General features: G+C 33.9%; 1 protein-coding gene across 3 annotated transcripts in view; it reads left to right on the top strand.

Moving 5' to 3' along the window:
- Positions 1-17880, top strand: part of LOC113396155 (adenylate cyclase type 2-like) — a 198437-nt gene that overhangs the window by 29519 nt on the left and 151038 nt on the right. Inside the window, exon 1 of one of the 3 annotated variants that reach the window (XM_064217288.1) lies at positions 8767-8942. The exons of the other annotated variants lie outside the window; for them this stretch is intronic. Within the exon in view, the coding sequence (XP_064073358.1) occupies positions 8897-8942 (46 nt within the window). The 5' untranslated portion in view covers positions 8767-8896. Of the gene's footprint in view, positions 1-8766; positions 8943-17880 lie in introns of those variants that run through there. 3 annotated transcript variants of the gene reach the window in all.

Genomic DNA, 17880 nt, shown 5'->3' with positions numbered 1-17880 from the left:
GTTTCTACCTAATCGCAATGTCTGCCCGAGGTAGACATAATTTTGAACAACTTCGAGGACGGTACCGTGTATCGCCATCGGTTCCGGTAGGACATGTTCATTTAACATGGCATTGATTTTATCCAAGTTCATCCGTAAGCCGATGCGCATAGAAGAATCAGCCAGCTCATTCAACATTTCTTGTAGGTCCTGCAGCGTTTCTGTCATGATGACGATGTCGTCTGCGAATCTCAAGTGAGAGATGTATTCACCATTGATGTTGGTGCCACGCCTTTTCCAGTTCCGCGTCTTGAACATGTCCTCCATTGCATTAGTGATCAATTACTAGTAGGAAGTATAATATTATATAGAGACATAACATATAGAGGTCAAATTTGTTTATTTGTATGTTGGGGGTAATCTCCGGAACTAATCATCCAATTTTAGAAAAGTTTTTTTTGAAAGAAAGCTACGTTATTCCTGACCGCTACAAAATATAAATTATATTTATAGGACATCATTATCTTTATTAATAAACAGCTAATATTAAATAATCCTACATTAAAAACTGAAGATGGAATACTTCTGTTTGAGATTAATAGAGTTCAAATATGTTTGACCAATTACCTTGATAGTTGGCATATTTGTATTTTTTTCATGGAAAACCATTTACAAACAATTAACATTGTCACTTGCAATTAGATGGCGCTGAAGCACTTACTATACCGTTCTATACCGTTCAACCGATCTCCTTGATAATTTCTATAAATATATAGGTTAGCCAACAGTTTTAGCATCTTATGTAATGGGTGTAATAAATTACATGACAACTTTTCTGACTTTTATCAATTTGCACGAACGTCTGGCCAGAGTTTGCCGAAACGGTCCAATTAAATGCCTGCGTTTCACTGTCAATTTACATCCCGGTATTAATGACTTTTCCGACATGTATATATATTTTGGTGAGACCATTAATATTTTCAGTACGTCGTCATGATCAATAGTGAGTATTTAACAAGCAATGTTATTTTATTAGGAAGCCCTATTATATTAAGTTTCCTTAGTATTTTCAAGATTGTCACTACACTATTTTGGTCAAACAATTTTGTAGTATTCTGTATTAACTCATTTCGGAACTCATTCAAATATTTAAAATCGACCTACAATGGTACACTTTTTGAATCGTGTATAATTTCGATCTTGTTTTATGACATTTCACGATCGTGTCCTGCGGTGTGTCGATCTTCTTAACAAAACAGTTCTATATAACGTAAATAGTCACATTTAGGTAATGATACGGAAACCGGCGATGACTTACCTGTGGATTATGGACTATTTACGATAAATGATAGTTTTGACGTCTTTTGAAGTTTGATTGATTGTTAGGTATACAAATGGGCCATAAATGAGTTTGAAGTTTGAGCATGAAATATTTAAATGATTAAAAAAAAAATACGAGAAGTGTCGTAGGAGACTTGATAATAACCAAGTTGATCTTTCTATATGTAATGGATTAAATAATAAAAATAAATCATCAACTACGATATATTTTTTTATTAAAGATTAAACAGTGACAAAAAATAATTTAATATAATACGATCCGCATACGATAGAAAGAGATAGAAGGAGGGTTCCTCAGAAGGGGCCTTAACTAATTTTCCTTACGTGACAATTTCTGCCTACTGTAAGCCGCACCAAAGAACTTCATTCCAAAAAATGTCCTAATTTAATTAAAGTATCTTGAAAAAGCTACTTGCGAAAAAATGTTAATAAGTTCCTGTATAGTGATGAGCAAGTAAGTTAGATTGACTAAAGCAATTTCTGTCAAATGTCAATGAACCTTTTCTTAGCTGACACTATGTTCCAAGATTATATATCGTTTTATATGTAACACGTATAGACATATAGTTATTTTTATGAGATAAAACCGAAAGTTTGTTTTGCTTTAACGGGAACGAATACTTGATCATAGTGTGCCTTTGACAACGGCGATTGGATTATCTCTCGCAATGTTTGGGATAACTTAGTTATACTGGAAGATTCTTTTTTGTGTACCTGTTTTTGGAGTAATGCGTTTATGATAAAGTTTTGTATATGACAACTATTTGTTTTTTTTAAAGGTGTAATATTTTTTATGTTTGTTCTAACGTTGTCATATCAAAACTCATTGTAAATTTTCAATGATCAACAAGATACAACATGTGGTAGGAAGTGATGAATACAAGTTCGCAAGATAAATCTTTCAAGTGTTTAATTTGTATTTAAAATTAACATTCACATTCAATTCGTATTCGTGAGTAATACGTGTATCTAACTTAAACTTTGGAATAGCGTGGTAGACACTTATATACCTTATTTTTATGAGAAGAGGATGCATATGCCAAGCAATGGCTGTTTTTGTTTTTTTTATGGCATAGGTTGGCGGACGAGCATATTGGCCACCTGATGGTAAGATTATGTCCCTTGTGTCTGTAGTTACACTGGCTCACTCACCCTTCAAAACGGAACACAACAATATTGAGTACTGTTGTGTAGCGGTAGAATATCTGATGAGAGGGTGGTACCTTGCCAAACGGGCTTGCACAAAGTCCTACCACCAAGATGTGTGGCATGTGGCGTTTTAAAAAAGTGCAATGATGATTCGTGTTTTTTTTAAGATATTGTTGGTTGGATGGTTGATGGTCACCCATGATAATGGACATTGGCGCCGTCGGAAATATAAACTATTTCTTACATCACCAATACGCCACCAACCTTGGGAACTAAGATTTTATGTACCTTGGGGACACAGGCTCACACAAAGCCTTACCAACAAGTAAAAGTAAAGTGTACAATAAAGTTTATAAATATGTAAAATGTTAATGTACATAAGTCAGTGTGTAATTGAAGCACGTTACAACTATTAACAAGTTTAGCGGAAATTATGGAGCAGAGCTCGTATCACACCGTTGCGTTTGATTTTCTAATTTGCAACTATTTAAATATTTAGTATCTATCAAATCATCAGCGATTATGTTAGAACTGTGTAATACGGTCTAATGTAAGTCCCGCTTTAAAATGCACTATCGTTACGCTAAAACGGACCAAATGGCTGGAGTATAAAGGTCGTTCATCAAATCTGCGTAATCCCACTTAAGTCGATGGTATTAACCTCGCTTTATCTGCAATTTTGTCCCCTTCAGCCCCGTCGGATAATACGGCTGAGTACTTGAAGTTTGTTAGGTATTGTCTGTTGCTGTTAATTAGGGTTTTTTTTTTAAATTTTGCGTTGCCTTTTATATAAATCTAACTAGCATTATAAATGCGTGAGTTCGTTTCTTTCTTCGTTTGTTTGGCTTTTATATCTTAACTACTCAATTGATCATCATTCAAATGTTCATGCACGTCTTTCTCATGCGTGCGTAACTGCTGGCGGAAACAAGTTATATAAAAGTAAATAAAAAAAGTATGCATCGAATGAAACGAGTAAGTAATACATTTTGTAATTTGAATTCGGTGATTCGAGAAATTAAAAGTTGATAGCCGCGCGATGTGCACAGATGAGTCAATATGGTCCAGTGGTTACATCACCCGAAACCAGGAAAGCGTCACTGATTCAAATCACATCTTTAAAAAGAAACCTTTTAACAAAGTCCTAAGAATCTTCGTTAACAGACAAGATTGTACAGTTATAATTTTTTTACATTGAAGTAGTAGTTTTTTTATATTGCGGCTTGGACTCTAGGAGCAGTAAGTGTGTTTATTGCCTCGAAAAGTACATCAAGCCTTCCTTGCACCTGAACTATTTCTGTTCGTGTCAGATTTATCAGCCGTCATCAGATCGGTTAGGGAATAGAGAGTGCACATGTTTGCGCACACATTTGTGCACTAAAATGTGTCCTGCGTAGTAGAGAGTAAAGATTAGTGACGGTGGTCAAAATCTGTCGGGAATACATCATCATCACCATAGTATTTTTGTAAAGCGAGTGAAGCTGCGAGGTGAAGGTAGCTCAATATAAAAGTACTTTGATTCTATTAAATAACAGCTGAAACCATTAAATGAATATCGACTGCGGAGCGAAACGTTTGGTCGTATTAGCGAACTTTATTTGTACAATGCATAAGTCTTAAAATGTTTGTAAACATAAAAAAAATAATTATTGTAATTTATGTTTAGAATGAATATTTGAATACGATAAGTTTTTTTCTATGAGAATGTTCATTGTGAAGGGTGTTTTTGATAATCTCATAAAACAAATGAAATATTTTCTATAATTAATATGCGGTTATGGTATTTTTTATGTCTGGGTGGATTTAGGTGGATCTGATCAGTTCACCTTGAAGAGAGCCTCGACGTTTCGCTTAACTAGATCACACCCAACTAGTAAGCAGAATATAGTTAGCTACTTACATTAGGATCAGAGTAATGTATGTGATTTTGTCCAATATTTATAATTTATATTTATTTATTTATAATTATTTGTATTAATAACCTTTTTTTGTATTAATATATTTTTCGTTATTATTAACTGAAAAAAACTACACAACTAATGTACATAATACTTATACCAGAAGATGCAGCGTATTTCTATGGAGGTTTTAGTAAATAACTTCTCACCCATTTCAAATTTAGAACATTCACGTGAATAGATTAATTAATCTTATCGTAAATGAATAAAATACTTGTCTTTTACATAAAGTCCGTTATAATAGTATTAGTGTGTGTGTATCTGTTAGAGTTTTTTTTTAAAATAAATAAATAATAAATATTGGACAACATCACATACATTACTCTGATCCCAATGTAAAAAGCTAAATCACTTGTGTTTTGGAAAATCAGAAGTAACGACGGTACCATAAATACCCAGACCCAAGACAACATAGAAAATTAATGAACTTTTTCTACATCGACTCGGCCGGGAATCGAACCCGGGACCTCAGAGTAGCGTACCCATGAAAACCGGTGTACACACTACTTGACCACGGGGGTCGTATATAATTAAATAAAACATAACTACAAACCTCATTAGTCAGATGATGAATGTAAAACCTGTTCCACGTGTTACTGCATTAATCAAACTGTGACAAAGATTTACCGTTCCACTGGCTCTCGTGACATGCACAAGACCATATATCTTCCAAGTTCTTCCTCTTGCTATATTTTCAATAACAAAAAAACAATATTATTCGCATATACAGAATGATAACCTTCCTTCTACGGACGTGTAAAATTCATACAAAATTACATGAGATAAAAGGGCCATTTTACCCTATAAAGTTTTAATGCTTAATTTATACAATGAACTTTTTTTCGAAATTTCAGTTTTCTAAACACAGTAGTGATTAGTTGAACCAAAATTATTTTCATATGATACTTGTACGTGTTCTACATGGTTCCACAAGTGTGTTGAATTTCTTTCGCAGGTCCCTCTTAAGTCAGGATTTTTTTTTCCGAACCGGCAAAGCTACTAAGCTTTTAAATTGAGAATCAATTTGAGTTTGAGTATATAAAAAAAAGCAAAAACTAAACATATCGAATGGGATAAAAAAAAAATGTATATCTACGAATATTATAATCGTATTTAAAAGAAATGCAATCATAAAATCTCAACAGCATTTTCTGGTTGCATCGATTTTCCAACTCTCTGGACGAGAAGTGAACCGGACCAGACCTCTTGTCGCGAGTTTAGGCGATAAGAGCGTTCAAAATTACGCTATTAGTCCAAGGGTTGCTTTTTGGAACTAAAAAAATGGAATGGAAAATAATACTGATAATTTTAAATACTGATATTGTACTAGACTATGTAGGTCGGTTGGTAGGTATCACTTAAACCTTAATTATAATGGTTAAATTAATAAGTTAACACGTGCGACCCAATTGTAAAAAGTGGTTCAATTTTATTACAGTACCAATATTAATGGCTATAGGTGGCCAACTTCAATCAAGTAACTCATAGTATGATTAGATGCATTAAATTTTTTGGGCTCTACCACATCCGTCTCGTTGCTGTCAAGGTTCTGCGTGTCTGGCAAATAAAATTACTGGCTTTTTCTGTCAAGAAGTTCTTACGCACACATTTGAACACAATAATATCCCCTGTGCAGTTCGCTGCGTTATTGAAGTATCACATATTGCATTCCATGTGTAAAAACTTAACAAAAAATGCTCACTAAACATATAATAAATTTATCGTTTTCGAAAACTTGAGCACATTCAAACTATAGCTATTTCTTCATTTCACTGGATGTTTAGTGCTGTACGTGATATCTCAAGTGATAAAAAAGACATCAGTAAACAAATTGCCCAGATCGAGGCGGCTTAGTATCACGTAAACATTTTTATATGAATTCATAATTTATGTTTTCAATGAATGTTATTTACTTCGACAAAATCAAAAGCGAATGTTAATTCAGAAACTGCGTAGTAATTAACAATTAGTTTATTAAAGTATCAACAAAAATTGGCGTCGTTATGTTATTCGATTTTGTATTTACTTTTGTTGCTTCATCTGATGTTTTATTTTAATGGATAAAATGCTAAAAGTAGGTACGTGCCATATTGAATACCAAGAATGTCTGGAAAGGAATGCTAGTGTTTTTTTACAATTCGTTAGAGTGGTAAAGTCATCTACAAATGAACTTCTCTCGAAGGCCTTTGATCTAACTGATATGTATGACATTTGCATGATATTCACACGGCACGGTCTAAAATGCGGTTATCAAATCATAGGGATATTTATATAATGAGATTCCTCATGAGAAAGTTTTAAAAATGGCGTTGAAAGAAGTTTGCTTTTATAAATAAATCAGCTTATTGTAGAGCTCAGTAACATCGGTGTCAAATGCTCACTGCTCTGATGGACGCTATTTTAACAGAGTCAATTAGATAAACGATAGAGCTTTGTTGAGTTTCGCTGCTAGTGCACCTAGGAAGCTGCTGGAACTATGTATAGGCTAAGCAAAGATGACCTTCTATGTATTGTAAAGCAAGCTTCTATGTATTGTTTCGTTTTTGACTTTGTAGGCAATCTTATACAACGACGTATTTTTTGGACTCTTGTCCACTGCCTGCTATTCATATGTTTTAAAATATTTTTTACTGTTGCTATGAAACCAAGCTCACCACCAAACAGTTCTACTCAGGATTTTTGTGTTTCGGTTTGAATGCTTAGTGAGTCAGTGTAACAAAATGCACAAGGAATATACTACGAGTATCTCAGTTCCCAAGGTTTATATCTCAAATAAGGAATTGTTAATATTTCTTACGCCCCACACTATATAATATTATCGTATGAGCCCAATTTTTTTTTTTTTTTGTAATAAAATCAAAATCAAAATATACTTTATTCAAGTAGGCTTTTACAAGCTCTTTGGAATCGTCATTTAACAAACTATTTAAAGTAAAGCTACCACCGGTTCGGAATGTAGATTCTACCGAGAAGAACCGACAAGAAACTCAGTAGTTACTCTTTTTCAACATCTAAAAATACAGTGATATTAGTTATATCCAATTATATATGTGTGTTATGTCTCCTGCCTGGAAGTCAACAAGCATTAACTCCACGCTAAAAGACTAGCATATAATAAAATAATTGCAAAATAATATCCCGCTGACATTGAAAATATCGTTACTATAACAAGTGCCTTTGCAGAAGATTCAAGGTCGCGGCAATTCCTCTGAGAGTGCAAGATGAATTTCATAACCTTGTAACATGAGGTTAATTTGATGCGCAAGAGAGATTAATTTTAATTCTTATTATATTTTAATAAGTTCATAAAGTTACTCACGGTAAATATTATTTAAGTCAGTCTAGATAGGGACCACCGACTTATTCTACTAACAAGCATTAATATTTTGTATTCTCGTTTGAAAAGATTGAGCCAGTATCAGACGAGAAAAAACAACTTGGTTCGTATTCACATTCTATGGAATGTTTTATGTAGATATTATTTACTTTTAAGGAGATACTTTTGACACTTGCATTATTCTTCAATCCTTTTGACGCACATAATTTTATAAAAACAAAACTCAATCTTAACCTAATCAGAATATATTTTACGAGGGCTGAGGTGGCCTGCGATTTTGCGAAATTACTTAAATCAATCAAATACATAGCTCGAAGATTGCGAGTTCAAATCGGGCCAGTACCACTCAGTTTTCTTCTACTTCATTTGTCTTTATAATTCATCTCGAAACGTAAGGTAACCAACATGCTACTACATGGGTGTCTACCAACCCGTAGGAGCAACCAGTTGGAGTATGTTTCAAATTCTCTCCTTACGGAAAGTGTGGCCTACTCTGACCGACTGTGGAATAGCTGGACGGTGCTAACACCTTCTTTTACTTAGCTCATCTTAATTTTTCATTGGAGGAAAACATAATATATTTTACTCAAGGTTTAATTAAAAACATATTCTTACTAATTAAATTACACGCCGATCCATTTCATTAATTAACAAAGAGCTGATGGTAGTTTTTAATTTCGATAATAGTTATCATATGTTTAAAAATATATTATGTATTATACATATAAAATTAATTAATGATCAGATAAAATATTAGTAATACCTTCATTTAAATTTTTTATACATAATACTTGGCACTTTTTAACGGATCAGTTTTAATTTTGCATAAATATAAGGATGAATATTAGAAGGACAAGTGCCGTGAAAAGGTGAGGATATAAAAAAAAAAAAAATCTGTCCAATTATTCGTGGCCTTCATTTTCCCGCTCCTATATATTGCGACCATTTCCACAGCCCTATTGAAGTTAGTAGACAATTGAGCTTGGAAAGGAGAGTTTGTGTCGCTGGACGCGTTTTCCCTCCAAAACTTCGCGGAATAAATACAAAACATTTAGTTTTAATTAAAATTTAAATTGATATGAATTACCTTTGAATATTATAGTCGCAAAGTTGAATGTTTTAAAAAGTGAAAATGAATTTTAAAATGGTCGAAACGGAAAACGAAGATACTATCGAAGGTAGGGTAATTAAAGTATTATATTCTAAGATTTAATTAAGCTTTTAATTATTTACAAGAAGGTACTTTGATGAACCTTTGGACGTAATTATATTATAATCTTACAAAAGGAACAAAAATGTCGACAATTTAATTTGTGACTGTAAGAGTCTTATTAAGTCAGACAATAAATATATAATGTAACTGCTGGATAAAGTAATTTTCTATTCTAATAAATTTAAAAAAAAGGTATTATTGATACTCTATTCTTAAATTATTACAATCTGTAATAAACCTCACGTCACTTTTAAATTATATAAACACAATAACAATATTTCCATCAATTTAATTAAATACTATATATACTTACATAGTTAAGTTTACATACAAGAATAAATGTTTGTAGCGGACATGTATACGACTACTGTTAGGCACGTTTTTTGTTTGGTTATGAATCTCGTTTGGTCCTATTAAGAAAAAAAAAAAAACTAGCTATGAGGGTGAAATATGATGAGGTGCTTAATATTTTAAGCAATAATCAAGATGTTATTAGTGGGTCGCCCGCGAAACTTCGCGTTTATTCAATAGATTTTTAGGAATTTCGAATTGTTGACAGTTATGTTTTGATTTAATTTAATTGTGACGACATCTGTTCGCACGTTTTGTTTCTGATATCCGATTTCTGATCCGTATTTCTCATATCTGTTTTATATTTGTTTTTTCTTTTTCATACAACCTGTTTAGTTTATTTTTTTTATAGTGCCGCTCTCTACTCGGCAGGAAGTTTTTTCCGCTCTCTAAAATTATTTTTTCGTTAAATCGTAACAATTAAGTAAATTGCAATCAAGAATCCTCTTTATTATTATTTTCTGCACATCTACGGCTGGAGCTCTTCAAAATAAGACCATAAATGCTCTTGTATGTGCAGCTATGGTCCCTTAATCACTGAGACAACATTCGGCTTATGCTATTAATATATGAGATTAATACTATTATTATTTTAATTGAGTTGGAAGCATGAGCTAAAAGTTAATAAAATAATAAAGTGGATATCGGATTAAGCTTGTATCTCTCACATCACTAGCCGATCGGTACTACGAGAATTGAAAATTGAAACGAGATCACGCGTGTTGAACTCCGTGCACGTGTGTTGAACACGTGGCGGAAATCAAACTTACTCAAACATTTCCAAATTGATGGTGGCCCTGGTTAGGTGCCGCCCACTTTTCAAATATTCTACCAACAAGCTGCTGCGTGCTTTCCGAGGCACGGGAGTGTAGTGTTAGTAGGATTAGGTAGTAACAGTCTGAAAATATTCTACTGCTGGACTATCGCCTTCTCTCATTTTAAGGAAACGGTTTGGAGCTTACTCCACCACGCTGCTCCAATGCGGGTTAAATTGTTAAGTTGTTAAGTTAAATTGTTGTCGGTAATGAGACAGATATAGGTTTCCTTACGAAATCATGAACGTGAAACGTGAACAAAAACCTTCACGAGCACGAAATGAAGTATAAACTGAAATTAATCACGTGAAAATTCGGTGGTGCTTGGGATTTAACTCACAATCATGGGTTTAGACCCAGGCTAACTACTGGGCAACCTCGGCTCTACGGGAATACCCACACTTCTGTCGTTACTGAGAATTTTAATATATAACTAATACATTTCGATCGGACTGATCGGGGTTTGAACACAGGATCTCGGGATCTGAGTGATTATAACTAGTCACTAGACCAACGAGGCAGGCACACCAATGTTACTATATAATTATTATCAGAATTTATCACGGGGAATGTTCCGATGAATTGTTCGGATTAATCCCGGCTGCTGAATTTCACCTTCGGACATCTCGCCAAAATTCAAAATATCACCCACACCACCTAGATGTCCGAAAATCCACAACAGCGCGATTTTTAAGACATTTTCTGCCTCGCACAACCACTCTGTGGAACCAGCTTTCGCCGGCGGTTTTTCCGAACCGAAACGACTTGGGAACCTTCAAGAAAAGAGCGTACTCTTTCCTGAAAGGCCGGCAACCCACCTGCAAGCCCCCCGGTGTTGCAGATGTCCATGGGCGGTGGTAGTCATTTTCCATCACGTGAGCCTCCTGCTCGTTGGCCATATTTAACATAAAAAAAAAATATATACCATATAATAAAAATAATGAAGGCATTGAAAGCAAATTTATTGCTGCTCTCATCAAGCCTTATTCATTCTAGTTTTAAAGCAAAACTTTATAAATGCCATTATATTATGTCAATAATTAATAATCGTCAAATGGAATTACAAAGTTTCACTTCGATATAGTGTCTCGATACCGCAAAATTTTCTTTTTTTAAATTTTTATGGAATAAAATTTAGTAGACGCCTGTTAGTTTTTTTATTCATCGATACAATTTGTTGTTATTAACGAAGTTATGGCGTTAATTTCATACTAGAATGTTGTAATGGCTTCGCTATTTGATAAATTAACAACAGACTATCTGAAGTAAATTTGCATATCTTATAATTATATTTTCTGTTTGTTTTTTTTTTTAAATGATTGAAATTATATTGTATCATCTGGTTTCAAGTGAATAAGGGTATCCTGTGGTTAGAATAAGCATCTTAACCGATGGCGGGCTTAAACCAAGCATCACCGAATCATCATGTATCTTAATTTGTGTTTATAATTCATATAATGTTCGGCGGTGAAAACTTCATGAGGAAATCCGTTTGTATTCGATCTACCATATGTGTACCACCAAATTATATTGGAATGGTGTGGGGGAATGAGCTTCAAATCTTCTCCTCAAACGGAGCGCTAGCAGTGAGATATTTCGGGCTATGACGTTTTTGTAAAATTGAATTACGATTAATATCACATCACGACTTATGAAGGTGGACTGGACTATATTTAGCGATGGTAAAATCGCGTGGAACAGTCAATGAACATATCTCCATATATTTTTAAAACAGGAAACTGTCAATTAATAAAAAATAACAAATGAAATTGATGTTTTGTGTCCAATGTTACACGTCATACTGCCTAGTCATCCTGGCGACCAGAACTTTGTTTCCGTTGTCATGAAAATACATAACTAAGTCGTTTGGAATGTCACATGCATACTGTCTGTGTTAGATATTAATATACATTGAACTTTCTCGTTAGTTCACTGGCTAGTGAATAGGTTCTTGTAAACATGAATTAAAATTCTGGTGCAATTATTGGGTTGTTCTGTTAGGAATTTCAATGGCGATTTTGAAAGTTTGATAGTTGGCACTTTTTACATTCTCGTGCTTTAGATCGCATGTAAATTCATGCGCCTGGTGTGTTTCCGGTCAAATCAATTCCAATTTTTTACTTGATGGAAGGGCTTTGTGTATTCTGGTACAAACAACTCATTATATATTCTACCGCCAAACATGAATACTATCTATTGTTGTGCTCCAGCTTAAAGGCTGAGTGTGCTTGTGTAGCTAAGGGACATAACATCTCAGTTCCTGAAGTTGGTGGTGCATTGGTTACGTAAGAAATTATTGAAATTTCAAGGTCAAGGTCTTTGGTCACCAATTACCTTCAGGTGGCCCATTCGCTCATCTATTTAACGATGCCATAACAACGTCCGTAATCCGTCCGTCTTCTACAGATTTTCTGTTTTATTATGAGTTCTTATTTTCATACTTTTTGTTAATTTATCTGTGACATAAACATGAATGCGATGGGACAGATTCGGGTATTTTTATTTCCAGAACTGTGAAGAAAATTAAATATAAAGTTTCATTTGCGGAAGATGATTGGTCGTACCCATAGGACATCATTTTGTCACATATACATTTAAGCACACGAAGGAGATTAATCGGTGAGGTCAAACTACGCAATAAATTAAATTTTAAATGCAAACAAAATAAACGGCGAGTAAACACAGCGTCTTAGTCTGATAACGAAAATTGCGCCCATTAAAACGAAAAAAAAACAGCAACCAAATGAAAATAACAACAATAATTTTCTATTTACTTATTTATATATAATTTTTTTTAAGGATTTCCAAAAGAAGATTCCAAAAAAATAATAAATAAAATGTGTTCCTTTAGTTACAGGAACAACAGCTTGCATAACTAACTTAAACCGAGCAAATTATTATAAAAATAAAAACATGGTATTCAAATCAAAGTGAGATAAAATGGAAGATATACCTATAGATAATAATATATACTTTTCTCCTGTAAGTATAATTTCAAATACATATATGGAAAATTCTGATCCTCAAATAGGAGCGCCGTTTTCTCCTAATTTCTCCATATACTTCCAAACAACATCGTAGTCGTAACGGTTATTGTATTCACTGTCCAAAATTTACAAATACTCTTGGATTCTTCGTTTTGCAAGATAGTCCAATTTAAAGGTGTAACGGTTTGGTCTATATTAAATTAAGAAGAAACTTTTTGTCTTGACTTTTTTAGTAAATGTCGAACTGCTCGGCTGTAGTATCACTACTGTTAGAAGAAGCTTATTCCATTACGTTGCTCCAGTGCGAATTGTTCATACACTCGTAACTAATTTATATTCAATGATTTTTTTTTACCGCCGCCGAGGACGATTTAAAATAATTATCAACTCAAATTAAGCACGTGAAGTTTTATTATTGATATAAGCCTTATTAACTTATTTGAGAAAAATGAGGTGAAATACTTTCTTATAATCCGATGACATGAAATTTGTTCACGTACCAAGAGGTACTATCAGGTTCAAATCAGCAGAGTGCGAAAGGGCAATAGCTTCCAAGGTAAACAGAAAAATTAATGAACTGTTTACGCTTCCAACCTGGGATTGTCAGATTACAGTATTCTCCGGAAATACTTTAAAAGAGTAAAACTTCTGTTAGTTACTAATTTCTTGAAACAAATATAAAATTTTTTTTTAAAGATCTAATAGGGTTTTTATATTACGTATATATTATAATAATGTTAATATTTAAGACTGATTGTTAATTATTAATAGAGTGATTGAAAACTTTGTTGTTATTTAATTATTTAAGAAGATTAAATAAAAAACATTGATTCGTATAATTTTGTTTTAATTTAAAAACAGAGCCTATTATAGAGATTAAAGAGATTGTTTTTCAAGTTTTATTATAGTGGTCGAGAACTAAATCAATTCATGGCCGAGACCTGAATTTAGTGGCCGAAAACAGCCTAAATCGGAACTTTTAGATATTTACATTTTTAACAACTTTTATATGATACTGGTAAGTAAAATAGTTTCAAATATAAAAACAAGATTATTTCTTGACTTCAAATAAAAATAAGCTACTGATCTGGGACTAATATACCTTTAAAAAATTCATTTCGCAGTCATGCATCTGCTTAAATGGCCGAAAATATGCGAAATCACCCTATATAACTAGTAGCCGAGATCGCCTAGTGGTTAGAACGCGTGCATCTTAACCGATGGTTGCGGGTTTCTAGCCCAGGCAGCATCACAAAATTTTCATATGAAAATCTCGATTTAAAAATGTCTTAGTAAGCTAAGTATAATAATAATAATAATAATAATAATAATAAGCCCCCCGAAACCCAACCACACGTCCTGATTGACCATCTAATCACGTGGGGGGCGGACACACGATAATTAAATTACTGGCGTGGCAAACGTGGCAATGGTAACCCATTTAGTATGGAGACGCGTAGTAAGAAGAAACGTATAGGGCCGCTACCCGGGGGCGATCGCCGGGGCACACCTGGAGCTGGCGCTGGGTGTGACAGCATGCGAACCGTCAGCGGTGAGGAGTTGAGCAGGCGGGCTTCTCCCGATAAATTCCACACTACAGCCGGTCGTCGTGAGTTGAACAGGCGGGCTCACGGCGTTAATGCTACAGCCGCTACCGATGATGAAATTAACAGACTGACAGACAGAACAAGTAGCCCAATAGAGCCTTATAATAGTCCTAGCACTTCATCATACACACCCTCCGTCCAGTCATCACCTTCCACTATTAGCTTAAATACAGAACCACACTTACCAGCTTTGAATGCTGCGCGGGAGTCGAATGCCTTTTTGCCCGCGTCCACCAAGGCTGGAAAACCGAGAGTTCGCATGAGATGGAGCAAAGAGGTAAACTCATTTATCATGCGAACATATTACTATATTACCAATTTAGAGACTGACATGACCACATATAGACAGAAGATGCATGAACTTTTTACACAAAAATACCCAGGGATTACGGTCACAGAACAGCGAATTTCCGATCAGAGAAGAACTATAGTAAAAAACAAACTACTAACCGAAGACGAATTGAACCGATTAAAAGAAGAAGCACGTATACAGCTACAACAACACGACGTTACAACACCATTACCCCGAAATCCGTCTCATTCAGAATTTCACTCTCGAACAGAATCTTTTACACTACCAAACACACAAAACACACACACATCAGATATGTCAACACAAACTGAATCTGTAACGATACTATTAGAAAACGAAGTTAATACTTTAAACGCACAAAATCCGATTACTGAAACGTACATAAAAGAAATACATGATAAATTTAATACAACTTTATTGCAATACTCAGGAACGGATCCACTAATACGTCCTCGACTTCCTAAAATAAAATATAGCCCACAACTCTACAATTTAATTCAAATATTTAACCAAAACATATTAAATAGATTTATTTCAGAAGATACACAGCTAATAGACATACATACCCTCATATACTGTACAGCATTAGTAATAACAGAAGAAGTAAATCCTAAACAAATAGAAAATATGCAACGCACAAAAACTAAGCAAACTAATAAACCACCGTGGCAACAAAGACTCGAAAAAGATATCGAAAAACTCAGAGCGGACTGCGGTAGACTAACTCAGTATATTTACAATAATAATAGATCAAATAAAGTAGTAAAAAGAGTAGAAGAAATATTCCAAAATTGTATTACACACACTAAACATGACAGAAATAATAGAAAGCCAGAAGAATATTTGGACACATTAAAACAAAAACTCGCTCTTAAAGTTAATAGACTCCGAAGATACAAAAAAGCACAACAGCGAAGAAATGATAACGCCATCTTTACAACGAATGAAAAGCTCTTCTATAGAAATTTACAAAAACCACATACTCCCACTAACACAGTAACTGACAGGAACACAGACGTACCTACTAAACAAGATCTAGAAGTATTTTGGTCTGGTATATGGGAAGAACAGGTAAGCCATAATTCAAAAGCATTATGGATAAATGACGAAAAAATAGAATTTAGTATAATAGAAGAGATGGAATTTGTAGAGATAACCGAAACAGATATAACAAACATAACAGCAAAATTACACAACTGGAAATCACCAGGCATTGACAAGATACACAACTTCTGGTATAAAAAATTAACATCATTACATAAATGCATAGCGAAAAATCTAACACATGTCGTATTAGGACAACAAAAAATACCCGAATTCATGACAATAGGAATAACTTACATGCTACCAAAAACCAAACACTCACCACAACCTTCCCAATACAGACCAATCACATGCCTACCTACAATATACAAAATCTTAACATCAGCCATTACAAACAAAATTAACACACACATAGAACAACACAATATAATAGCAGAAGAACAAAAGGGGTGCAGGCGGGCCCATATGGGATGCAAGGAACAATTAGTTATTGATTCCACAATTCACAAACATGCTGCCACAAAAAATAGAAATCTCCATTGCACTTATATAGATTATCAGAAAGCTTTTGATAGTATTCCACATTCTTGGTTAATTCAAATATTAGAAATATATAAGATAAACCCAAAAATAATAGACTTCTTGCGTAAAATAATGTCATACTGGAAAACAACACTACACCTTAAATATGGCCAACATACTATCGTTACACGACAGATACAGATTAAGAAAGGGATCTATCAAGGTGATTCCTTGAGTCCCCTATGGTTCTGCCTCGCCCTTAACCCCTTATCGCACCTATTACACCGTTGCCGAGTAGGATATCCTCTTAAAAGTATAGAGGAAACCATTATATCACATCTGATTTATATGGACGACATAAAATTATATGCAAAGAGCGATAAAGACATGAAAAAACTAATAGAAGTAACAAAAGAGTTTAGCACGGATATCAACATGCAATTTGGATTAGATAAGTGCAAAACAATACATATAATAAAAGGAAAAATAAAACCGGGTAACTACGCAATAACTTCTTCTGATACAATAACAGCTATGGAACCAACAGATTTATATAAATACTTAGGCTATAATCAACTTAAAGGACTCGATCACACATCAATCAAACATACACTTACAATAGAATATAAAAGACGAATAAACGTTATATGTAAAACTCAACTCTCTGGGCAAAATCTTATAAAAGCCATTAATACATATGCTATACCTATACTGACATACTCATTTGGAATTATAAAATGGACTAAAACTGACATAGAACAAATAGAACGAAATACACGCACAATTCTAACAAAACACAATAATCTCCACCCTAAATCTGCAATAGAGCGCCTAACACTCAAAAGACAAAATGGAGGAAGGGGATTGATAGATATTTATAATCTCTGGCAAAAACAAATCAATACACTAAAAACATTCTTTCATTTAAAATCTCGCACTAGTGATATACATAAAGCAATAGTTGTAAATGACATTAACTACACCCCATTAAATTTAAGTGAGCAAGGATATCATATGAATGACTGTATTGATGATCCTCAAAAGCAAAAACTAGAAAACTGGAAAAAGAAGGTACTACACGGACGCCACCCACATGACTTAGAACAGCCCCACATTAATACAATAGCATCAAACAAATGGCTCAAAGTAGGAAACCTTTTCCCAGAAACCGAAGGTTTCATTATAGCAATCCAAGACCAAATCATTAACACGAAAAACTACAAAAAATATATTATCAAAGATCCCACTATCACAAATGATAAAT

Source organism: Vanessa tameamea, chromosome 16, assembly GCF_037043105.1.
Source record: "Vanessa tameamea isolate UH-Manoa-2023 chromosome 16, ilVanTame1 primary haplotype, whole genome shotgun sequence".
Classification (NCBI taxonomy): domain Eukaryota; kingdom Metazoa; phylum Arthropoda; class Insecta; order Lepidoptera; family Nymphalidae; genus Vanessa; species Vanessa tameamea.
This window is presented reverse-complemented; position numbering and strand designations above follow the sequence as displayed.